Here is a 23,790-nt window from a genome sequence, read left to right as displayed (position 1 = left end):
ACACCGCGATCTCTGCATAGATACATGCATACATACGTACGCATAACGTGGTTACGTCAGGTATGCATAGGTACGTATGATCGTAAACGTTCGGGAAAGGCTGCGCAAGCAGCGTGAGTAACCAAGAAAAGCGAAGTCTGAAGCATCTTCGCGGCGGCGTCGTCCGTCTCGCAGACACCACGGAACTGTAACAACATATATACCGGAGGTACGGAATCAACTGGCTAAGCATACGACAATCGCAGAGAGTACAAGTGATTCACTGCCATTCACCTCCGATACTTTAATAGCTATCTGTGACGGGTGTGGAACACGCAGCCCGAAACGGAAGTACACACATAACCATATATGCTCCGGGAACCGACGCCGACGCCGAGGAGGTCGAGGTCGACGAGGAATACCGAAGATAGCAGCAGCAGGGGACTCCTGAAAACTGTTCACAGAGTTCAAAGCGGGTGGATTTCGACTGGGGTGATGCGGGGATGTGGATGAGGATCGCCTCGGGAGGTGGTCGGGACGGCTGGAGTTCTTGCAGGATCTTGTTTGTACTGTTTCTGCTGCGCCCTCCGGCTGTTGGAAAAGTTGGCGCAAATCGTACAGATGCTGTCGTTGGTGGGTCATCGGTTGTTTCCCCCGATCACGTCACGAACGGCAATCCTGGGGACGCGACGTTGCCCACGGAATCTGGAAACGACAAGTGCCACAACGCTACCAATCTTGTCACAGGTGCTGTGAATAGTGAGCAATTTTTTACTTACAATTAGCTTGGTAAACTTACCTATCTTTTCTCATTTCCATCAAGACGATTATGACATCAATAGTAACTACCGTTCCGTGGTATTGTTGAAACAAGGATAAGAATCTAAGGGAGCAGTTTCTTTTGCTTGTTGGCTGGTGATTTTGGTTTGTTCCCGCAGTACTTGGCCAAGTTTTAACGTGTATTTTTTTTTTATCAAAATTTCCGTTCACACCAAAGGTATGAACCTGTGTCAATGGCTTTTCAGGCAGTGGAGATTTGACGGGGTTAAATCATGGGACGTATCCATATCCACCTCTGACCTCGGCAACATTTTTAATCGGTGCTTTCACGTGCCAACCGTATCATGGAGTTCACATCAATCACATCTACTTCCAACTGGCCAATGCGTTCTTCCTCTTATCGCATCTTGCACCCAGCGGCATACACGGTGTCCTGTATCTGCGGTGCACCCTCCTTATTGGGTGTGCGTTCTTTGCTCTCTGGGGCTGGGCGATCGCCTGCTGGCTGGATGCGGCTCTGTGGAACGCGACATTTGTAGCCATAAATTTTCTCCACATTTGTATGCTTCTCTACAGACTGCGACCGGTCAAATTTTCACGAGAAGTTGAGGAGGTCAGCATTATAATTGTACAATTTACTTTTATCAATGTGTGCTAAAATATATTATTTAAGTTGCAATTTTCTCAGAATGAAACATTTTCACTTGCCTATAGCATTGCACATAATTAATCAATCAAAGCTTGTAATACGAATGTGATGATGTTTCAGGTTTATGTTGCGGTGTTTCAACCGCTCAGGGTGTCGCGGCATCAATTCAAAAAAGTCCTGAACTGCATGAAAGGAATCCGTCAACTGAAGTATCAAGAAGTTTATGCTCAGGAGAAAGTCACCAAGGTCGACTCGCTTTCGTTGGTACTTTCTGGGAAGTAAGTATCTAAAATCTCACCAAGTAGTATCGTGCGAATGAGTTGTGTATAAGTTTGCTTTGTATTTTCATCTCTGTATTATTCGCACACAGTATAGAGTGCAATTTTTTATATTTTGATCACTCTTTCCAGACTGGTCGTCTCACAAAACGGGAGAGCGTTGCATATAGTTTTTCCACATCAATTTCTGGACTCACCCGAATGGTTTGGAGTTTCCACTGATGAATATTTTCAGGTAAAATATGCATCTATGTATACCACGATTTCCTAATTAAACCTACTACGTTTGGTGCTGATTGTTTTCTAAATGGTTTGCCATTGGTAGAATCTTTTCGACTGTACTGTTACGATATAAGTGAGCGGAATATATCAAGAATGGATCATTTCAAAGGTGGTACCATCAGTAGCGAAATATTTTTAAACACAGTACTTGAGTAAAGTAGTTTGATTCTGTAAGGTTTATTTGACTTTTTATTTTTGAAACAGGTATCGATAACGGCAATGGAAGAGTCGAGGATACTTCTTTGGCATCGGGATAAACTAAAGTTGAGCATTATCACTGATCAATTTCTTCAAGCTGTGTTTGATCATATCCTAGGAAGAGACGTTGTCAAGAAATTAATGCAGGTAACTACTATTTATACACCGAGAGAAATGATACTAAGCAGGGAAGTATAGGTTACCAAAATTTTGCTACATACCTGGTAACTGTGTGACATACTGTCACAAGCAAACTAAAAAGACTCATTCAATACGTTAGCATTTGCAATTGAGATATATTTCTATCGGCATAAGTCAAAAATTTATCTAGTAACGTCCGTTCTTGAATCGGAAAAATTGTGATTGTGCAAATATAAATGTGAGTACTCATTGCGAGTGATAGGTGAGTGAGACAATGGCAGCTAGCAGTCTTCACCAGTATCAAAATGGACAGGTAGTCAATCTAGCCGGAGTGCCCAGAGCAGGAACAGGCTCTACGACGACTGATACCAATGATCTTGACACCAAACTCCAGCTGGTAGTGAAAAACACTGGGGACGGCAGCCAAGGAATTACTGCGCTTATTAACCGGCAGCTACAAGGTATGTATTTCTCTCCTTTTATCATTATTTTTCATTATTCACCAAGTTTGTTGTTTTCACTGTTTGTCAATGACGGAAGAAGTTTCTGTGAAATGATTGTTCGAGTAATTGAAAGCACTTCAGCCAACAATGCAAATAAGCTTCAAATTATGCCTGGAATGTACTGTTAACGATATTCTTTTCAAACAAACTTTTATATCTCTTTGATGGCCAAGTATCCATACATACATAAATACGTACAGGATACATATACACATATGTTTATGTACAGATATATGTGTGTAACTAAGTACTAGATAATCGTGGTATACTTATAAGTTGTACACAGGTTTTTGAGACAAGTTGCGTTATCTGCACAAATATACTTTAGTATTACAAGTATAAATTTAATATCGACCGTGGACGTTCCCACGTATACTTGATATCTGCTGTTTTGTTGGTTGTACAAATCAGACACGTAATGACTGTAAGTATTTATTACGTAATACGTGATAATTCAGGCCACCAATTATTTAACGAGCTTGTGGCATTTTGACTTTGTTGCAATGCATTTTCATACACTTGTACTACGATCCAGTCGTGTGCATACCTGCACCTATAATGAATCACACAGATGTATATAAATTGAACACTCTCATCACATGCTTTAAGTAGGTGTTCATTTGAAGCTTGATGTCGCATCACTCTGGGGTTTGGCCTAGAGCTGAATTATTAATAATGCGGGTTGGTTTTTACAGGTCAATATTGAATATTCACAGTTTATTAAAATTTTTTGTCCATGGTTAATATCAAGGTAATTTTTTTGCCAACTTCCCAAACGTGATTCTTAATCCAGAAGAAAAGCTACCGGCATTGAATTGTACAATGTTTGTTAAGTAGACTATTTGTTTGGGTAAAAAACTGAATTCACAAAATTTTACAGAAGGTCAAACTGGAAGAATGATAGCATATCATAGAAGTAAATGCGTTGAGAACATTACGTGTTATCCACATTTCACGCGCCATTGAATCATTTCCACCTGTTATCATTTTATAATTTGCACCTGTTTTTATTTGGTTTCGGTATAGAAGAAAGAGTGCCGCTGCTGTATACGAGCCCCGAAGTGCTGAACAACGCCCTTCATCATCCTAGGCACCTTCACGCTCCGTACGTTCTCCCGTTGTGCCCGATTCGCAATAATAATTCCCCAGCAGAATCCCCAACACACACGTGTGGCACGTAACCCTGCCTCGCCTCATCACACCTTATGGTTCTTATTTTTTACCCGGTTGTTTAATTAGGTAAGTTTGCTGTTCGTTTTATTACGTTTTTGTCATACCCGCAACGCATATTTGGTTCATTCAAGATATCGACAAAAAGAAAGGTTTGTTGTATCATATTTGCATACTTATACATAATCTGTACTGTATAAATTTTTAACCAAGGAGTGGTTGATCTGTTATTGTACCGCTGTAGGCTTGTGCATTATATCCTTACATCTGGAAGAGCGTGGACTCTACTAGGTTCTTATAGATCCTATCGATGTCATAATGATGTTTCTCTTCTCTCCCTTTAGGCTTACCACGGATCAAATACTACTACTGTGGTAAGTTTTCAAGGAGGCTACCAACTAACATATACCAAATACGCATAGATTTCGCATTAAAACATGTACCTATACTAATTTTCTATCTGGGTATCACTCCGAGTTACGGTATAAAATTACTGGCATAGCAAAACATAGCAATCCCATGATGGTTTACAGCGACTACGGGTGATCCAAATGCCTGGCGATTGGGGAGGATTGAAGAGACTGATCACGAAACACCTGTCTAACAAAAGATGTCCAACCCTGGCAAGCCTGGTAGAAGAAACCAACAAAAAACCCTGTTACCAGCCCCCTCATGCCCTACAATGTGTATATACTATCTCCATTCTAAAATGGAATTAGTGTAATACAAGTGAAACAAAAACTCTACAGTGTTCAGATGTGCCTGGCTGCAGATGTTACGCTGCAGGCTATGGAACCGTGCGTGTGTGCGTACATATGTGTGTTGAGTTTTCTTGTTATGTTTATATTCTGAGAACTAGTCAAAATTTTGTGATCCAACATTATTATTCAATCGGCATACAGCTGTCATTGCGTTTGTATTATTGTAAATTACATTATATGTCTGTGCGTGTGTGACTACTTGATGCTTCCAGTTATTATTTCATATGTTTTTTAGTCAATTAAAGTGTATGATATCTCCACATTGTGAAAACGGTAATATGAATGATTTAACAGAGATTACATGGTATTGCTATTTTTGGTCTATCGGAACAGACAATGTGTATAAATAAATACATCCAATTGTTATAATACTCCAAAGGAATAATACATCGTTATTCATTATAGATACCCATAATTAAATGTAATGAGTCGAAGACTGGGTCGCATCCATGCTAATGAAAATTCTACCAACCTTGACAAACCGTAATCGACACTCATGACGAGGCAAATTTTTTTTTGGGGAACCGTAATGCACCTTGGCCGATTTGCACAACATCTGTCAACACTTTTGTAAAAATTTACTAGTCCATCTTTTATGTATGATTCTGTGAATAGATGTATATAAATATCGTATTTTCTCTTGCGATCATTCACGAGTATGATGAACGGTGACATTGGCTAGGGGTAACCCTAATTTGTACAATTTTGTTACTTCGAATTGAGAGGTGAAGATTCTATTATTTAAGGCGCATGTCTTACAGGCGAGCCTGTTCTTAGTAAAGTCGAAGTCAAAAGCTGGATGGTGCGAAAGTTGATTTATTAGTAATCAGTTCGACAGCCATGGTTTTTTGGATTAAAAAAACCTAATATTTCCACCTTAAGATAATATATATCTTATTCCACCTATAACTCCGTTCAACGAGAAAATACGCTTACTTTGCGCATCGGCGAGTGAGGTAGGGAGAGAGTGGGTACTGCGTAGCGCGCTCCCCAGTATCGTATACGCTCCCGGTCAGTACGCGGGACCAGATTCCGGTGCAGAGCGGGCAGAGACTTGAACGAAACAGGCGAGTTTTCTCGCGATCCTAAGACTATCTTCTCGTTGGACGGAATAGAGTAGAACTTTTTTTTCTTCTCACATACCTGATTGTTGCAGGAAAATCGTGAGGTAATTAAAAATGAAGTAGTAGATTGTGTACCAAGAAGGCAAGTACGGCTTTTGGCGTTGAGCGCAAAGTTTACAATATGAGTTATACGCGTGACAAAAAGACTCTGCCTACATGGTGCTCACAATACTTGATGTAACAAAAGTGTGGTTTACAATTTTTTTTATAGCAGAGTACAAAAAAGTACTTTTCATACAAGGATGTAACAGTGCACTTTTCTGTATTCTAATGCTCTTTTTGTACTACCACAGAAACGATTATGTACGGAATGTAGGCGAAAAAAAAACGCGTAAACCATACTGCGTTACATTAAAAATATTAACGAATTTCATAGCTTCCGTTTAACATATTCATATCATATTTTATACCGAATTTTCATGGTTTCTGTAATCCAAGCTGACCTGTGAAAATCAGTTTTTATTGTAGAAACACAGATTCGTTACAGCATTCTCTATTAAAATTGAATTATACACTGTGTTGATGTGACTGCGATTGTGTTCTGCTGTCTTCTTTCATCTATAATCAGCAAATAAAATATCCTATGCGTATGCAGATTTTACAAGTGTCAAGGCCATGTAATTCTTTGCCGCTTTTTACAACCTAACGGTTCTGGTGAAATCTGAAATTACAATTACATTTAATGAATAAACTTTCTTAAAATTACGATTAACTAGTCGCCCATAATATTACCGTTGAAGTTTAATGCGATTCTAATACAGGTCAATGCAATTTTACCTTTCCTTACCTCTTTACGTTTTTGTTTGGTATTTTGGCCAAGTGCCTTTGGAGTTACCGGTGATTTAGACAGACGGATTTTCTTCGTTTCACTACCTATAATCTCGAGTGGTGGTTTCAGTCTGCTATTAACGTTCCCAGCGTGCATCGAATTACAATCGTTATTACTAAGTGTTGATCCAACATTGGACGGACCATCAGACGTTGAGGTAATTTTTCTGGCAAACAAGATAATATCACAAGCTTGTGGATATCAATTGATTTGGTAAAATTTTGATCGAAATTGGTGTCCACCAATTGGGATATAAAAAAACACATACACCGCACTCGCTCCTCGCTTATCCATTCTTCTCTGCAAGCTCATTAATTTTCTGCCCATATGCGTGCTGTCGTCAAATGTTCTTTGCGGTAGCGGCAGAGCGACTCGTTTGAATAATTCAACGAGTTCATTCCTCGTTGCTGACTTTAACTGAGGTTCTTCGACGCATCTCTGTGGGTTAAAGGAACGGTAAAGTACACAAGATGAGTATTTGTTACCGAAAAAAAACTTTGAGAATTGAAGACTAGTGAAATAATCGCAACTTACATCCCTCAGGACTTGAATTAGAGCGTCCTCCGTCAACAACTCCGGGTGGAGCAGTTGATAGTTCTCCAAAGTTGTCATGATGCGCGTTTACATACGCCGGGTTCGTATGCGTAGAGTATCACGGTATGTTATCAATGTTGTCATTCTTCCAATTTGCAGCGTACCGCGCACGCAGCTTTCCACGCGGTTAAATAATAACTAATCATAACTACGGCGGTCAACGTCTATGGTTGTGACAATGAGTTGTTACCAATGCAATATTGTGTGGTTGCACGACTACGGTGTGTTCACGGCACGGTCTTACATAGGCCTTGCACGAACTGAAATTTGAGTGGTGGGGGTAGCCGCGTTATTGTCCAGATTTTTTTTGCCACTACTGACCACTACGCGGCGCTGTCAGTTATTCTATGAATATCAAAAAGATTGGTTAGGGTTCCGCCAAATAATAATTATAAGCTTATGAATAACTCGTAGCGCCGCTCTTGTGGCCATAAGTTGTACTTTTGTTTCGGACGTAAACTGACAACCCCCCACCACGTTCGTTGTAAGACCTGTATGTAAGACCGTGGACACAAGCTCTGATCTCCGGCGGGGTGGGAGTACTGGAGAGAGAGATAGCTCGGAGGTGAAGTGCTGTCTCTTACTACTAGCCACTGCGCGGGACAATGTAAACAAAAGTCTAATGTCACCGATTTGTAAAAAACACGTGCGAAAGAGACACTGATATCCGGTGTTCAAGCTTTTCGAAAGACTGCACCGGTGCAAGAGAGATGGCACTTCCACTAATCTCTCATGCCCGTGACAGGTTAGCTGACAAGTCGTCGCGTCAATTACAGCCGTCGCAGCCTGACTTCGCGATGATTACTCTGGTTAATTAAAAGGACTCGACTGGACGGTGGGCCATACCATACCGGTCTTCTGAGCCACGTCCAAGCTCTAAGAGGAAAACATTCGGCAAACACAAGCCCCTGGTTATCCGTAAGACATTTCACAGCGAAATGTCAAGATGACGTTGGATCAAACAAGAGCAAATTTCGCAGTGCGATTGGTTTCCGCGGAATATTATCAGGCTATTCCGATACCCTCCTTGGATCCCGTTTATTCGGAATATCGCGGTGCTGAGATCAAACATGTACCTATTGTCAGAGTATTTGGATCGACCCTGAATGGTGCGTAAATTTCGTCGTAAAAACCCAGGAATCCAAATTGTTCCAATTCTTACTCTACTTTCTGTTTAGGAGTGAAGACATGTTTGCATGTGCACGGTGTGTTTCCATATTTTTATGTGCCGCACACAGGAGGTGTTGACAGCGACAGGCTTGGCTATCGTTTGGCAGCATCTTTGGACGCTGCTATAAATGTTTCCCTGGGATCTGCATCTTCTCGGAATCAACATGTATTCAAAGTTCAACTTATATCCGGCATGTAAGTCTTGTCAGCTTTGTCGGCGCACCAATAATAGTAATAATACAAAAAGCGAAATATCAGATTATGTATTGCAAATTGGTCATTCTAATGTATTGGCTGTATTAAATTAATGCAGGCCACTCTACGGTTATCACGAAAAGGAACACCAGTACTTCAAGGTCTATTTCTATAATCCCACAATGGTCAAAAGAGCAGCTAATCTATTACAGGTACTTAATTGCAAAAATTAATGTGTTGAAATTTCGTATACTTTCCTATCAATTTTGAATCCATTTTTCTAGTCAATTACAGTCGCCTATTGTTACACTTTTGAAAGAAGAAAATCGTTAAAAATGAGATATTATACATGGTAATTTATTGAATAATGGCCATATCAGCGCTCCATTGTTCAAAAATCAGGTGGCCAGTATTCAATATGTGACCCTACTTATCTGGGTAAAAAAAGGGTAGCTTTACATAAGATTAACAGCTCTGTTTAATAATACTGTAAATTTTAGAATGGTGCTGTATTTAGTGATCGCCTCCAGCCACACGAAGCACACATCCCATATGTGCAACAGTTTATGATAGATTACAATTTACACGGCATGAGCATGATAGAGCTGCGTCACGTCAGATATCGGTTGCCAATTAGAGCAGCATCTGGAACATACTCTGAAAATTGCTCTGAGGCCACTTCTCCGTTCACCAACGAGCTAGATTACCTGCCGCATGAAATCACACCACAAAGTACATGCAAGTTCGAAGTAGATACCTTGGCTTCAGATATTCTGAATCGAGTAGAAATTGAGGGGGAGCTGGCACTTAATCCGGGATTGATGGCTATATGGGAGGAAGAAAAAGCAAGACGGGTGCAACTGGGTCTTAGCGGCGGTGATTCTCAGCTTGTCCAACCACAGAGCCCGACCAGACCAGTTTTCAAAGCCACTGAAAATGACATATACCAACAACAAAGACTAGCTCAAAGATTATTGACACTCTCACAGGTTATTTTCCAAGTATTTACATCTAGTCAATCTCCGTTTTCGTTTTCAACATTAGCTAACTTAAGTGAATGGCAAATTTGCGTCTAATGTACATTCTGTCCCACTTATCAAATTCTTTTGTCCGACTTATTCAAATTCAAATGTTGTACACCTTGCGTCTGTAATTGCAGATGGACAATAGCTCAATAACAGAAAGTGGAAGAAATCAGAGTTCATATCCTCTCGAAACAGATGCGGATAGTAATTTACTGAGTGCTTCTTATCTTGAGCACCATGTGGGGCCGCGTAGTAGAAGTATCGACGAAGAGTTGTCTAAGCGTCGAAGCGAACTAGTTTTCGATGACCTACCATTGGGCTCAGGGTCACTAGCGTCATTAACAGAGACTTTTACCCCATCCGCTGACTGTAGTGTACGTGAGTAAAGCTTCGATATTTTTTCAAAATTTAAACAGACCCAGACTCACAATTCTCATATATGAGAATTGGGCCAGCTTTTCAGAACAGTATACAGATGGTTTTTGATCTGAGATTGAAATGTCAGTATTTTGCACTTAGAACATTAGCCAGAGTATTTCATTTATATATGCTAATCTATCTAAATATATTTTTTAGTGGATCCTACAGATGTCCCCTTGTTGGATATATTGAATGAGTTGGCGGATGAAAATATCTGTGGCTTAAAGGTGGATGACGACAGTCTGCTGGGTTCACAACATACAATCAATGAAAATCATGGGAACAATGATTGCTCAGACGAAGACAAAGAAGATGATAATAACGACTTGAATCTAACGTTGTTGCAGTTAGATTCATTGAGTTGGTCACAAGGTGATGAGTGTTTGCAAAAATCACCAAATTCAAAAACAGATAAGGACATGTCTGACAAGTCGTCCACGTTCGATTATCTTCGTGATTTGTCAGTATTTGATGTTGATACTGACAATAATTCGGATACTGGTTCAACTTGTGACAATACAATTCCTCAGTGTGACGGACCTGCAGATTTCAGTTCGGAGGATTCGGACTTTGAACAGGACGTTACGCTGCAAAGACAAGAGAAACGTATTTGCGACTATAAATCTAAAGGTCGTAGCAATCAAGAAAAACTTGTGAACGTTACTCCTAGCAAACGAAAAAATGAGATTTGTGAAACCTCGAGATCACCTGCAAAAAGTAGAAAACTGAGTCTTCTATCATCCCCAAGGAATCAATTGCCAAAGGGGTCACCAATGCTAAACAGCCCAGGAGGTCGTCCATCTCGGAGTTACTCTCCGCTTAGTATAATTTTTACCTCTTCTCGCAACTTGACAAAAGTTCGACAGGTAAATCTTATGGCAACTATTGATGGAAACAAGTGTAGCAATCAAATGCAAAAAGTGCAGCAACTGCAGATTCCTGAAGTAATGATGAATGTTAGTGAAAACCAGAGAGAACATTGTCATTCAAGCTGTGGTACAGACCAGGAAGATATTTGCAATGTAACGTTTACACAATACTTGGACACACAGCGGAAACGAAATGCCAGATTGATTTCAAGATGTGAAAGTATTGTTGAAGACACAATAAGAACTGGCAAGGAAGTTATTATCGTGCCTAAATTCAATCCTCCAAAGTTCGACAATATTGTTAAAACAATGGAGACTTATGGTATACCTGTATGCAGGAATAAAGATCCATTCTTTAGCAATTATATGGATGTGACCAATCGTAAGGAAGTCGCTCACAAAATACTTAAAGTACCAAGCAAAAGAGTTGTTGACCTGCCACAATTTGGACCAAATTTAGAAGGTGTCACCAGCATCAGATTCTGGCGAGCAATGAAAGTCGAAGAGGTTTATCCTTCCGGAGCCAATATTGAAAAATCCAAAGTCAGGCAAAACCTTGCTAGTCAAAATAAAACTGTGATCGTACCACTGGCCACGGCTCCACTGCCGCAAAGAGTAAAAATATGGTCAAGAGGAAAAGAATACTTGAAAAAAACATCGGTAACTAAAGATTTCAGTGACAGTGGAACCAAACTTGCTGTTGAACATTGTAATCACTCTGCATCATCAAAACTCGACAAACACTCCACGTCTCAAGAAAGAATGACGAATGCCGCGAACCAGAATAATGACCAGCCGAATAAAAAAGGAAAAGATGTGACTGGGATGGATGCTTCTTTGCCGACTCATGATGTCGAGTTATCCAGACTACTTGGTATCTCTTGTGGTCAAATTGAAAGTTCCTCACAGACAGACCATTTTAAAATACCATGTGAAAATTTACAAGATATCAAACCACTCACTGCCGTGAGTATCAACATTGTCATTTTTTCTTCAATCACACCTTACCGGGCTGTTAATTAGTGCTAAATTTGTCAATTTCACCTTTTAACTATTTTCAGCATCAATTCTTGACGGTACTTTGCTTGGAGGTCCATGTAGCTACTCGCGGAGATCTTTTACCTGATCCCCAACATGATCCAATTCGAGCAATATTCTATGCCATTCACAATGACGCACCTGCTGCATCAGATTTTACGTCTACTGATAAAGGTGATGTATCAATTTCAATTTACAAGGCGGTACAAATCTGGAAAAATTACGTGGTATTGAAAGACTAAATTTCAATCTTACCAAACTGAACAATGCAGCCATATATTTTACTTCAATTAAATAAGAGAGTGCACTTGACAAAACTATTAATTTGTGGTATTTGCAAAGAACAGTGTCGATCTGGCATTTTTTCATTGTGTGTATTATTGCATCATGGAATGCAATTTGCACTATAGGTGTTCTGGTGAGCGATCCATCATATGACCCTTCAAAATCATCAGAGTACCTTAAAAAGTCTGGGGTAATGCATTCAGTTTCTTATGCACTCAGCGAAGAAGGTCTTTTCGAGAATCTTTTGACTGTTGTCAAGAAAACTGACCCAGATATTCTAGTTGGATGGGAACTGGAATCTTTGTCGTGGGGATACTTATTCCAGAGGGCGGCGAATATTGGCATCAATTTAGCACCGAAGGTCTCCAGAATTCCTGGCATCCAACGTGCATGGGAGCCACAAACGACCGAGTTGAGCATCTTGACGGAAATAAAAATGCCAGGCCGTATTGTACTAGATGTTTGGAGAATCATGAGACATGAAATAGGTAAGGGGAAACATACATACGTTCATCCATCAATAAAGCTTGATCACCGACAACTTGTAATACAAAATCGTTAGAAGTAAGAATGAGTATCCCCTAAGGCGAATTCAAATTTTAAAGTAACACATTGCCAGCTTTGCAGAGTTATACGTTTGAGAACATAATGTATCACGTGATGCATCAGAGACTGAGCCGTCCATCGTTTGCAACATTGACGCAGTGGTGGGAGCATCGGACAATCAAAGCACGATCTCTGGTTGTTGACCATTACATCACTAAGGTGGTGGGCATATTGAAAATTATCGAACAACTCGATATCATTGGTGATTACTTTGCGTGTCCTACTTTCAAGAATATTAATGTGCAATAATGATATAATCGATACATTAAGGGCAACGATTCTTGTATGTTAGGCAAAACCACCGAATTCGCACGCCTTTATGGGATACAGTTTTTCGAAGTCTTTTCGCGTGGTTCGCAGTTTCAAGTCGAGTCCGTCATGCTAAGATTGGCAAAGCCGTCCAACTATGTACCGGTATCTCCATCTCCGCAACAACGAGCTACCATGCGTGCACCCGAATCCCTGCCACTTATAATGGAACCAGAATCTGTATTTTACAGCGACCCATTGATCGTACTGGACTTTCAAAGTCTTTACCCTAGCATCATCATTGCTCACAACTACTGCTTTTCAACATGCCTCGGACGTATTGAAAACATTGGCCAGTGAGTGTGTAACCCATGAATATTGAATTGCAGATATCGTCATGGATTGAAATTTTTCCCATGTCAAGGAACGTCTTCATTAACAGGGTCGATTGATTTACAATAAACTCCAATAGCATGAAAGACTTAACGATTAAAGTGTAAAATCGTGCACATCTGTCTGTTTTCCGTTTTACAACAGAGCTTGTCTGTTTGTAAAGATATAGACATGGGTCCTTGTTATATTGATATAGTTTTTTCTTCCAATAGGTCTGAACCCTTTGAATTTGGTGCAACAACATTGAAAGTAACTAAGCGCACAATTCAGAAATTGGGTAAGAATATAAACTTTTCACCCAGTGGCGTTGCTTTCGTCAAGCCAGAAATTCGAATGGGAATACTTCCTCGAATGCTGACCGAATACCTGGACACTAGATTAATGGTGAAAAAAGCCATGAAGGATCACTCACAAACCGCTCACACACTCCAAAGAGCTCTTAATTCTAGACAACGTGGATTGAAATTGCTTGCTAATGTAACGTTTGGATACACACATGCTAACTTTAGCGGACGGATGCCTTGTATCGAGGTAACATGATTTGAAGTGATATTTGACCCAAGAAGTGAAAATGCACACACAGCTTCTTTTACTTGGCATTTATATAGCAGAGCCTTCTATTCTGACAATAATGAAAATTCGCAAATTGATAAACACATTTCAATTGTTTACAAAGGTATTCTTTCTAGTGGACTTTATTCCATTCATGATGGGGGCAAATTCTCAATGATTATGCTAGCTTCAAGAGATCTTGACCATCTGTGCATGTATTATGCTTTAAATGTTCTGAAATTTGCAGATCGGTGACAGCATCGTCAGCAAGGCGAGGGAAACCCTAGAGCGTGCGATAAAATTGGTAGAATCTACAAAGCGATGGAATGCCCGTGTCGTATATGGTGATACCGATTCTTTGTTCGTGCTATTGCCGGGCAGATCCCGAAGAGAAGCATTTGAGGTGGGAGCTCAAATTGCAAGTGCTGTTACCTTGGAAAATCCGAAACCAATGAAACTGAAACTGGAAAAAATCATGCAGCCGTCGATATTGCAGGTTTGTCAGATCTCAACGATGCCCGTGTGTTCCGTTTACAGCGATGTTTATATAATATGTACCTGAAAAAATATTATCTTTCACACCTCAGACAAAAAAGCGATATTGTGGATATATGTACGAAAGTCCGGACCAAGAGAAACCGATTTACTTAGCGAAAGGCATAGAAACTGTTCGCAGAGATGGTTGTCCAGCAGTTTCCAAGGTAATTTCACTCTGCGCAGTCTTCGGGATATATTTTACATCAAAATTGTAGGCTTACGTGGACCTGTTGATTGTAAATATGTTGCTATCATTTTTCCAAGATTACTGCATATCATCACTTTTAACAGATTCTTGTATACTTTGACACAGATATTGGAGAAAAGTCTGAGAATTCTATTTGACACACGAGATGTATCACAAGTAAAAAGCTATGTGATACGACAATTAGACAAGATCCTTTGTGGCAGAGTATCCATTCAAGACCTAACGTTTGCCAAAGAATTTCGTGGCTTGCAGGGATACAAGTCAAGCGCTTGCGTGCCAGCCTTAGAGCTGACCCGAAGACTCACGATAAAAGATCCTCGTGCGATTCCACGCACCAGCGAGCGTGTACCCTACATTATTGTTGCCGGTGCACCGAATCAGCCCTTATTTCAATGTGTACGCTCCCCATGGGAGTTGATCACGGACACAGGATTGCGACCCAATGCTCTCTACTACATAACGCGAGTGATCATACCACCACTAAATCGATGCTTCAATCTTCTTGGCGTTGACGTCAACGCATGGTAACAATGTTTTGTTATTCTATCTTTTGTAATTAAATAGAATTGTTGTACATACATACATTATATCACATTATATCAAAGCATTGCCACATTATCATAATATGAAATATGCATGTATCTGGCAAAATTTCTCCCTGGCCTTGAGAAAAGCTCATTTTGCAAGATGCAACAATAATGTATCACTGTCTCATTATTCTTCGGTTTTAGGTTTGAGGAGATGCCACACCGTCGAACGATATATAGCAATCCTGGTGGCACGTTGAAAGGAGAAGCGCAGAAGTCGACAATTTCACAGTATTTTGGAACAATGGCTTGCGCGGCGTGTGGACGTCCTTCTACCACAGGAATTTGCACAGAGTGTTCTGGAATACCAAATCAGACAATCGTTATCCTCCATGATAAGATACGCCAGCTGGAAAGATCCCGCTGCATCATCACAGCGGTAAGTGTGTTATTCTCTGGATTAGAATTAATATGCGTAAAATTTGATTAATTGTTTTTCGACGGCGGTGAAATTAAGACTTACCACCATTAGCTGTTATTTCGTTGTTTCATTCACATATATTTGTAATATCTATACGTTTGTATGTACATACAATTTGTGCAACTTTTTATTGTAGATTTGCCAGTCGTGTGTCGGGAGAGCTAACTACATTGAGTGCGCGTCATTAGATTGTCCAACTTTGTATCGTCGGGTCCTATCAATCAAGGATCAATATCAAATTTCTAATGTGCGGGAAATCGTTGAAAAAGGAAACAGTCTACAGCTTTAATTAGTTGAGCTCCATTGATTATCAGGATTAAATTCGACTACAGCATATTTAGAAAGCGTCGCATTCTTGTGTTTCTGTAGAAAGTTTTCTTAGCCAGAAAACATTTGGCATATCGGTATCGATATATATTTTTTACCAATAAAATACCTACGAAAAAAATCTGACATTGAGTTGTTAAATGCAGATATTTAATGTTAATATGCAATTACTAAAATGAAGGAGATATTAAAGATATAACGCCATAAAATTTTTGTACTAAAAAGTTGTTTTATTTACTTTGCTTATTTCTAGATACAAGATTGTTCGAGATCGCCTTTGCATCACTAATGCGAATGCAGGCCTATATTACACGTATTTATAGTGCTGTTCGTGTGTGTATGAGCACTGTACAATACAGTCGACACACAAGCTTGGAATAAAATACAGTAGTAAACATCGTTCAGCGACAGTTTCATATTTATTGTAGTTATCAAACAAGTGAATTATAGTTCGACGAAGTACGCAACACAACACTGAAAATATCATACTTTTTGTCTCTGGTTATCCGCGAAGTACCCATGTGCATCGTAAATAAAAATCGTCAATTGTTCGGTGATCGCGACTTCATTTAAATACAGAAAATATTTTATATCACCAAAAAGAATCTCAATTCAACAACTTGCGAATATCACTGTGCAGTGCAAGATGATGTCGTTGTCAGTACAATGGCAGCGGCAATAGTCATTGGATTTGTCGTTTTTTGAAAATGCGCATACCGCGGCCAGTTAATACGTTAACACATGCTGAACAGCAGGTTCGAGGTATTGTGGATAGGTAGGTATTCACTGGAGTGGTCCGTCGCACAACTGAAACATACATTCTACTATTAATTTATGCCATCAACCATTTACCAATCGTCCTGAAAACTTTATACATAAAAAACTGAAAAGAGCAATCTACAGCTGTACTGCTCATGAATTCTTAAGCTGTTATAAAAAAATTGCGTCAACAGATTGAATAAATGTGATTTCCTCCATCAGTGGTGGGTGATGAAACTGACAACGTCATCATTTGTGGCTAAGAGAGTTTACTCATCACGCGGAGGTTCTGTTGTCAAAATTGTACTTGAATAGGATAATAGCGATATGAACAAATATTATCAATATCTGCCATGTGCAAATCATTGAACATTGGACATTGATATTGTGATTGTAAAAAGTTTGATATCATTAACATCATTCGATTTAACATACTTACACCAAAAGATTAACCATCAGCCAAAGTGAAGCTGATGACAAGAACCGCTCCTTTATCGTCCTTCAACTGTTCAAAACAAAAATGAAATTAACCAAGGCTCACAGAGGATAATGGATAATTAACAAAGCAAACGTGCTGTCTTTTGATCAAACAGAAGTAAGCGTGTACGACATGTATCCAACAAAATTTGTACAGACAATTTCTGAAATGTCTAAAATTGCAGGAAGTTTCAACATGGACTTAAAATACGTACCCAAGTGGAGAGAGATTCAATGTTACAGATTTTCAGCGGTTTTTTTTATTGTTATTATTAAACACGTTGATTCACTCATGACAGGAACCAGTCCTATATAATGAAAGAAACAAATTGCAAACTTACTGTATGAGGCGAGATCAATTTCATCCGGAAGTTCAGTGATGTTGACGTCGAATCTTTCTTGAACGTCGTTCAAAATTTTTGCATCTCCTTCATCGCTGACTAATGTAATAGCAAGACCCTGTATCGCAACAAGCAAGAAAAAAACTGTCACCACAATCATAATTGTAAAATGGAAGGAGATTCTGAATCGATCACGTTAAAAAAATTCCGCATAATCAGGAGAGAGTTCAAGAGTATATCATGGCGTGAATCAGTTAGAACACATGTTTCATCATTAAGCGGAAAAATTAAAAGGTTCAAATCTAAATGATGCGATATTATTCGACTTACTTTTGTACCAAATCGTCCTGCACGAGCTACCCTGTGAAGGTAAGTGTCGGAGTCTTCAGGCATATCGTAGTTGAAAACTATGTTGACTCTTTCAATATCCATCCCACGACCAAATAAATTTGTAGCAACCAAGATACGCTGAGTACGGATAAATATAGTCAATATCAAGTACGATAAATATTGTCGGTATTATCGCTATTTATCGATATAGTTCTTGCGAATTCACAATGGATGGTAGATAAATAGATAGTTATTTTATCCAGTTCAATATTTAATATGAAATATTTCATTAGAAGGACGTAAAAACTGTTTAAAAAAAATTTTACCTTTTGAAAATCTTTGAATTGTTGATATCTTGAAAGCCGTTCCTCCTGGGTCATTCCTCGATGAATACCAATTGCTGGAAAGTTTTGCTCTGTCAGCAATTGAGCCAGGGCCATGCATCTTTGCACGGATTTCACGAATATCACAACCTATCATAAATGAAATTTTTAAATTGAGTTAAAGTGTAGAAGGTGAACTTAAAAAGGTTAGAGTATTTCGCCACAGCAAATTTTTGCAATTCAGAAGTGAAAAATAAACAACTACGTTTACTTGACTTTGTATGAGTGATGCATTATATCACATTATATATCTGTATTAAATGAACATATTTACATTCAGTGAAACAGGCTTTTTACGCTAATGTAGGGGACAACCTGCAGCACTCAGCACAAGACACCAGTCCCCTTAATCATGGTGTCCAGTAAAATATCTGTAATACATTCGAGGACTCCCAGTAAAAAAAAAAAAAAAAAAAAAACACGAATGTAGAGGGCAGGGGGCACTGTATATATAATCAGCGTGACGTATGAGATATACGTTATTTCTGTTACAACCTGTTAGTAGGGGAAAACGAAAAATGCGATTCAAGGCGGGAATTGACATTATAAAAACAATTACTCAGTGAACACAAATAAATATATCATTCACTGGCACACTTCAAAAATAGTATATTTCCAGGACCACTGGACACCATGTCAAGTAGGTCAATGGGGTTGCTTCATCGAATCTCTACGGGATATACAGGGTCCATCAGTAGTGGGTGATGGAATGATGGAGTCATCATACTTGGCTAAGATAATTCACACATCATTTGGACCCAATAGTAAATCCGCCGTACGTGTATCAAACGTGTCTAAAGAAGTTACTCAAGCGATGCAGGTGTAATTTATACAGGTAAATGAATGCGTATGTCATGAAAAGAAAACAATCGTACCTGATTAAACTCTAGAACATCCAACAGTTCAAACAATTTCTTATTCTTCTCATTCTCCTTCAGCTTGACATAATGCTGTTGTAGACCGTGTAAAGTGAGTTTGGCCTCGTCGTCCACATACACCTCCATCGGCTGCGCAAACAAGGTATTTATAAGACAACCTACACTAGCCTGATCTAATTCCAGCGCATATGGATGCCCAAATACTTCACAATCCGTGATCCACGAATCTATCGATTCAGCTTGAAGTCTGTTTCTCTCTATCAAGCTATGGTATCAAGGTAATTATAGACACGTATCAGACCTCGTTAATCTCACTGGACAGCATCTTTTCAGCGTTCCGGTATCGCAACATAGAGAAAATGAATTGGTCTTTTCAAAATACCAATATAAGTCAAATATGTGATTCTTGAAGAATGAAGATTAAAGTGAACGTGGACCATACCGAAGTTATTTAATGTCGCGCAATTATAACCACTGTTTGAAAACAAAGTAGAATATATGATCTGATATGAGTTTGTGTTCCAATATAAGAGAACTGAAACCACTTCATCGCTCCAATGGTCAGGTATCTGAAGTACAATTATTTACATACAGGCTCTGGGATAATCTGGCAGTTGGGTTTATCACACTAGTTACATACGGTCAGGCGATTCCATCTCTCGGCATTAGCGCCGACACAAATAGAGTGCGCACCCAGGAACGCTCAGCCACTCCCATTGCTGTAGTCTCCTTCCCGTAAACTTTCACTTCTCAAGCACGTGAACGGCATATTGGCATTCGCCAATGGCATTGGCCCATACTGTAGGGTTTTGTGGTTGACATGCTCGCTGGCTCAGAATCTTATTCATCAACTTTGAGCCATGAAAATAAACTCGAACGTTTTCTAACCGCGACGACAGAAACAACGCAGCACCATGTTATGTTTTTGGAAATCTAACGCGAGATTTGCTCTGACGAGTTGCTGTTTTGTAGTACCAATCAGTAATGCCGGACAGATACTAAGAGTCTAAAGTTATCGAGCTATTGGGTGAAGCCTCCGACATTAGACTTTATCCCTATCTAGGCGCGGTTGTTTCCCCAAGTGTCCTCTTGAGTCTTCTTTCTTGCTTTCTTCTATCTTGGAAGCGATGTCTTGAGGTCTTCTTGGCCCCCCACCCCACGAACCCGTGCGAGATCAATATTTTTCTTATGTAGCAAGAAACGATCCATGTGTTGACATCAGCACACTTCTGTTGGTTGTAGCGCGTTACAATTATGACAGAGTTATCATCTTTCCCGTGTTAACTAACGTGGTATTGACGTTTATAAAACCATAACCTGAATGCGATTGAACGTGACGAGATGGGATTCACAAATAGATGACTATGGGAGCAAGATTCATTGTTTCCAAGGTTTGAAAGATCGTTCTTATGAAGGATGCATGGACTTTGGAGGTCTGTTGATCAAGATTGATTTGTAGGACGTTTATGCATCGTCACGTCAATTAACGGTTCAACGCGACGATTGTTTAGATTCAACGGAGGCTTCTCCTATTCACTGATGATCGAGGAAATGTTTTCAACGAAACTCTGTTGCTACGACTGTTCGCGAGCGCGTCGTCAATTAACGGTCGAGTCTGAGTGGAAATTCTCCTCAGACGTTCGTTTGGACGAGATCAACAATAATTTGGTCTGCCTAGCTAGCCTAACTCGCGGATGTGCGCAATAGAATATTCATGGCACGGTCTGAGCTCAGTCCTGGGTAAACGCAGAGCCAACGAAGAAGCGATCGAAGATCGAAGAGAGGAGGAAGTTTTTCTAATTACATCTTGCATGAACTTCTTGCAGACTGGACGTATATCCTTGGACAGGGTTGCGCTGAACATCATCACTTGTTTGCCGTGCGGAGTGCTCCTGAATATCTCTTGAACGTCACGCCGCATATCTGTGGTAAAATCGACCATTAGTATGCTAAAATTGTCTTCTAGTGTTAAAGAGTAGATATGGCTAGCAATTATTGTCAGAAAGTGGAATGCTTATAAGGCAATTTTTGACGCATTACGCAAATAGGTTTCAAAGATCAGAAAAGGAATAAGCATAGCATAAAGAGTCAATTCTCACCGAGTAATTCCAGCATCTTATCGCACTCGTCTAAAACGAAGTGTTTCAGGTGTTTCAGATTGAGTTTCTTGTTGCGCACAAGTGCGAGAATACGACCAGGTGTTCCCACCACGATATGAGGACAAGTATTTTTTAGTACCTCTTCATCTTTTTGTATCGGTAATCCTCCAAAGAAAACACCCACCTGCAAGTTAAGAATTTTTTGATGTTATTACACACTTATGTTAGAAAAGGGTGGGAAAAAAAAAAAAAAAAAATTTATAAAACCCGTCCTGTTTAGATTGTGCTTTAGAATCACCTTGACAGCTGGCATGTATTTACTGAATCTCTCGTACTCCTTGCTGATTTGAAAAGCCAATTCACGGGTGTGGCACATGACCAAAACGTAAACCACATTCTCCGTTAGTTCCAACTGTTGTAAAGTTGCGAGCACAAAAACAGCAGTCTTTCCCATACCAGACTTGGCTTGGCAAAGGATGTCCATGCCCAGAACTGCTTGTGGGATGCATTCATGTTGCACTGCAACACAATAATTTTGCAACAATTTGCTTGTTAGGCCATGGTCTTGTATGGAGCTTTAGAATGATTAAGAGTGCTAAATCGAGTCAGAATACAGATAGATCGTTCATTACTAATCAGATGTCCCTATCTATAATATCATCATTCAGACTACAAAGTATCTCCCAACCGCTACCCCCTTAGATTGTTAAGTAACGGATTGAATCTGGGAAGGAGAATTCTTATGTAAGTTACTTGTACAAACATTCTAAAAATGTAAAATCTTCTGACCGACATATATCTATAAAATTATAATACCTTCGGATGGATGCTCAAAACCACAGTCGACAATGGCACGAAGTATCTCTGGTTTGAGGAGGAAATCACGAAACCCGCTGCTATGAATCGATACATATGTACCTTTGACTTCTTTTTTTGCAGATATGTCTCCGCTACCATCTACCACTTGTTCGGTTTGCTCATCATCCTCGTAGTCTAACAAGTCTTCATTGTCTGCCATTTTTTTGTATTATATTGACGCTTCCTGTATAAAGTTTTTTTTATATATATATAGTCCATTTTGTGATTAGAAACCAAATGCATCCTATAATATCTTTAGACGATGTATGTACCATTCAAGTCACGTAAAGTAAGTGAAAATCGAGTTCGATGGGTAAAACAAGAGTCTCTTTGGTAGAAGCAGAACCATTAACCAGAGCAATGTTCAAGCTTTAATTCTTGGATCTCGCATATCACGTCTGAATAATTGGAAATAATCTTCTGATTTAAATAACGTTTAATTTACTTTTCCATTACAGAACACAATTCTGTAAGTTTCTTCGTATAAAAAAAGTTTTATTGAATAGTTAGGAATTATAACATTTCATTATCTTTCCCCGTTCTAGCCACGTACACAGTACATGAATTTGCATTCGCCATCTTGTGTACGCGTCCGCACCGCTATCCTTCCATAACGTAGTAGACGAAAAAATTTGGAATTACGACCGCGAGCCACGTAGAAAAATTCATCACAGTAACTAGGGCCAACATATCAATAATTGATGCACAAATATCCGTGAAACTAATCGCTAGTTTGAAACTGGAACATTATATGAATATCGCCGAAAAGGAACCTTGTGAACGGAAACCAGCTTGGGGTGACCAGCACCTGCCGGCACCATTTCAGTGATTCGACATTGTTCGACATACCGCCATTACCGTCGTTTCGCTCATCTTCAGCAAGGTGGGCATATCAGAATATATTTGATTGAATATTGAATGGCCGGAGATATGTTCAGATACAAATATGATCGTTAAGCCTTCAAAATTAACAGCTAAATCAATTTAACGGCGATAATATTACCATAACACGCAGAAGACACAAAACTGGTACGTAGTATCAAGGATTAACGTTAAACAACCGCCGCGAATGTTAGCGTACAAATATAGTGTAATTTCAAAGAAACAACAATATCAGCTAAAAATTAAACAATTATTTTTTGCTTGGATCAAAGGATCGCGTGTTTTAAATAAGATTACAGTGATGAGAACCGGGTGCGACAACTTACCTCAATTGAAAATGCAAACTATGTAGGGTACGAGCATCAACTACGAAGATCAGGAAACGTCCAGGAACGGTGAGCTCGGCCCAGAGAGTGGGAAAACGGATGACGCGACAAGGGCGAACCGCTGTCCGTAAAGTATACAAACGTACCGGAAGATAACTGAGCAACGCCGGAACCGCTATACTGCGGGGCAAAGAGGATTACGATACGCGACTTGTGTCCCCCGACTCACTAGGTGACGCTCACGGCGACGGCTACGCAAACCTTCCACGGCTTCCAATCTGCCGAAT

At 39.6% G+C, this 23,790-nt stretch overlaps 4 protein-coding genes across 14 annotated transcripts; 2 read left to right on the top strand and 2 right to left on the bottom strand.

Annotated features, from left to right (window-relative positions):
- Window positions 1-64: 64 nt before the first annotated feature.
- LOC107227288 (blood vessel epicardial substance) lies at window positions 65-5,374 on the top strand. Of its 4 annotated transcripts, none has more exons than XR_001525719.2 (10): window positions 65-208; window positions 291-726; window positions 1,005-1,372; window positions 1,529-1,686; window positions 1,819-1,921; window positions 2,173-2,313; window positions 2,570-2,768; window positions 3,837-4,049; window positions 4,325-4,354; window positions 4,514-5,374. XR_001525719.2 is itself a non-coding variant. In XM_015668396.2 (9 exons), exons 2-9 carry the CDS (start codon window positions 483-485, stop codon window positions 4,582-4,584), a joined length of 1,326 nt encoding a protein of 441 aa, XP_015523882.1. In that variant the 5' UTR covers window positions 65-208; window positions 291-482; the 3' UTR covers window positions 4,585-5,374. The 4 variants fall into 4 exon arrangements, 1 of the variants encoding a protein (XP_015523882.1); XR_006903593.1 differs by having other exon boundaries at window positions 291-738; XR_006903594.1 differs by lacking the exon at window positions 4,325-4,354 and having other exon boundaries at window positions 291-738.
- Window positions 5,375-6,304: 930 nt separating this feature from the next.
- LOC107227286 lies at window positions 6,305-7,547 on the bottom strand. Of its 2 annotated transcripts, none has more exons than XM_046735857.1 (4): window positions 7,229-7,547; window positions 6,963-7,132; window positions 6,643-6,860; window positions 6,305-6,526 (listed from the first exon to the last, which is right to left on the bottom strand). In XM_046735857.1, exons 1-4 carry the CDS (start codon window positions 7,304-7,306, stop codon window positions 6,501-6,503), a joined length of 492 nt encoding a protein of 163 aa, XP_046591813.1. In that variant the 5' UTR covers window positions 7,307-7,547; the 3' UTR covers window positions 6,305-6,500. The 2 variants fall into 2 exon arrangements, with proteins under 2 accessions (XP_046591813.1, XP_015523880.1); XM_015668394.2 differs by having other exon boundaries at window positions 6,653-6,860; window positions 7,229-7,543.
- Window positions 7,548-7,794: 247 nt separating this feature from the next.
- LOC107224783 (DNA polymerase zeta catalytic subunit) lies at window positions 7,795-16,972 on the top strand. Of its 4 annotated transcripts, XM_046735828.1 has the most exons (17): window positions 7,795-7,895; window positions 8,034-8,397; window positions 8,467-8,653; window positions 8,772-8,865; window positions 9,154-9,642; window positions 9,813-10,056; window positions 10,255-11,933; window positions 12,029-12,179; window positions 12,416-12,778; window positions 12,910-13,098; window positions 13,189-13,501; window positions 13,751-14,069; window positions 14,338-14,586; window positions 14,678-14,791; window positions 14,941-15,359; window positions 15,567-15,801; window positions 15,980-16,972. In XM_046735828.1, the coding sequence occupies exons 2-17, from the start codon at window positions 8,235-8,237 to the stop codon at window positions 16,130-16,132; spliced, it is 5,361 nt and encodes a 1,786-aa protein (XP_046591784.1). In that variant the 5' UTR covers window positions 7,795-7,895; window positions 8,034-8,234; the 3' UTR covers window positions 16,133-16,972. The 4 variants fall into 4 exon arrangements, with proteins under 4 accessions (XP_046591784.1, XP_046591787.1, XP_015520450.2 ...); XM_015664964.2 differs by having other exon boundaries at window positions 7,806-8,397; XM_046735831.1 differs by lacking the exons at window positions 15,567-15,801; window positions 15,980-16,972 and having other exon boundaries at window positions 7,801-8,397; window positions 14,919-15,110.
- LOC107224782 (ATP-dependent RNA helicase WM6) lies at window positions 16,380-23,654 on the bottom strand. Of its 4 annotated transcripts, none has more exons than XM_046735851.1 (11): window positions 23,504-23,654; window positions 22,254-22,479; window positions 21,736-21,956; window positions 21,438-21,621; window positions 21,143-21,261; window positions 19,336-19,467; window positions 18,404-18,550; window positions 18,078-18,215; window positions 17,748-17,865; window positions 17,365-17,434; window positions 16,380-16,977 (listed from the first exon to the last, which is right to left on the bottom strand). In XM_046735851.1, the coding sequence occupies exons 2-10, from the start codon at window positions 22,453-22,455 to the stop codon at window positions 17,421-17,423; spliced, it is 1,275 nt and encodes a 424-aa protein (XP_046591807.1). In that variant the 5' UTR covers window positions 22,456-22,479; window positions 23,504-23,654; the 3' UTR covers window positions 16,380-16,977; window positions 17,365-17,420. The 4 variants fall into 4 exon arrangements, with proteins under 4 accessions (XP_046591807.1, XP_015520449.1, XP_046591806.1 ...); XM_015664963.2 differs by having other exon boundaries at window positions 17,369-17,434; window positions 23,504-23,653; XM_046735850.1 differs by lacking the exon at window positions 23,504-23,654 and adding an exon at window positions 23,299-23,464 and having other exon boundaries at window positions 17,369-17,434.
- Between the last annotated feature and the right edge of the window lie 136 nt (window positions 23,655-23,790).

The sequence above is a fragment of the Neodiprion lecontei genome, chromosome 3 (assembly GCF_021901455.1).
Source record: "Neodiprion lecontei isolate iyNeoLeco1 chromosome 3, iyNeoLeco1.1, whole genome shotgun sequence".
Taxonomy (NCBI): domain Eukaryota; kingdom Metazoa; phylum Arthropoda; class Insecta; order Hymenoptera; family Diprionidae; genus Neodiprion; species Neodiprion lecontei.
The sequence above is the reverse complement of the archived record's forward strand: the minus strand, read 5'-3'. Positions and strand labels throughout refer to the sequence as shown.

Excerpts from the sequence above, each read along its gene's own strand:
- LOC107227288 (XM_015668396.2), top strand. The coding sequence starts at position 483 with ATGTGGATGAGGATCGCCTCGGGAGGTGGTCGGGACGGCTGGAGTTCT. Across the intron at positions 1,922-2,172 it reads CCACTGATGAATATTTTCAG|GTATCGATAACGGCAATGGA; the intron begins GTAAAATATGCA and ends TTTTTGAAACAG. Across the intron at positions 4,355-4,513 it reads GATCAAATACTACTACTGTG|CGACTACGGGTGATCCAAAT; the intron begins GTAAGTTTTCAA and ends GATGGTTTACAG.
- LOC107227286 (XM_015668394.2), bottom strand. The coding sequence starts at position 7,306 with ATGACAACTTTGGAGAACTATCAACTGCTCCACCCGGAGTTGTTGACG. Across the intron at positions 6,861-6,962 it reads AAGCGAGGAGCGAGTGCGGT|AAAAATTACCTCAACGTCTG; the intron begins GTATGTGTTTTT and ends CTTGTTTGCCAG. Across the intron at positions 6,527-6,652 it reads CCAAACAAAAACGTAAAGAG|ATTTCACCAGAACCGTTAGG; the intron begins GTAAGGAAAGGT and ends TTGTAATTTCAG.
- LOC107224783 (XM_046735828.1), top strand. The coding sequence starts at position 8,235 with ATGACGTTGGATCAAACAAGAGCAAATTTCGCAGTGCGATTGGTTTCC. Across the intron at positions 13,502-13,750 it reads CGTATTGAAAACATTGGCCA|GTCTGAACCCTTTGAATTTG; the intron begins GTGAGTGTGTAA and ends TTCTTCCAATAG. Across the intron at positions 14,792-14,940 it reads GTTGTCCAGCAGTTTCCAAG|ATATTGGAGAAAAGTCTGAG; the intron begins GTAATTTCACTC and ends ACTTTGACACAG.
- LOC107224782 (XM_046735851.1), bottom strand. The coding sequence starts at position 22,455 with ATGGCAGACAATGAAGACTTGTTAGACTACGAGGATGATGAGCAAACC. Across the intron at positions 21,957-22,253 it reads TTTTGAGCATCCATCCGAAG|TGCAACATGAATGCATCCCA; the intron begins GTATTATAATTT and ends ATTGTGTTGCAG. Across the intron at positions 21,622-21,735 it reads AATACATGCCAGCTGTCAAG|GTGGGTGTTTTCTTTGGAGG; the intron begins GTGATTCTAAAG and ends CTTAACTTGCAG.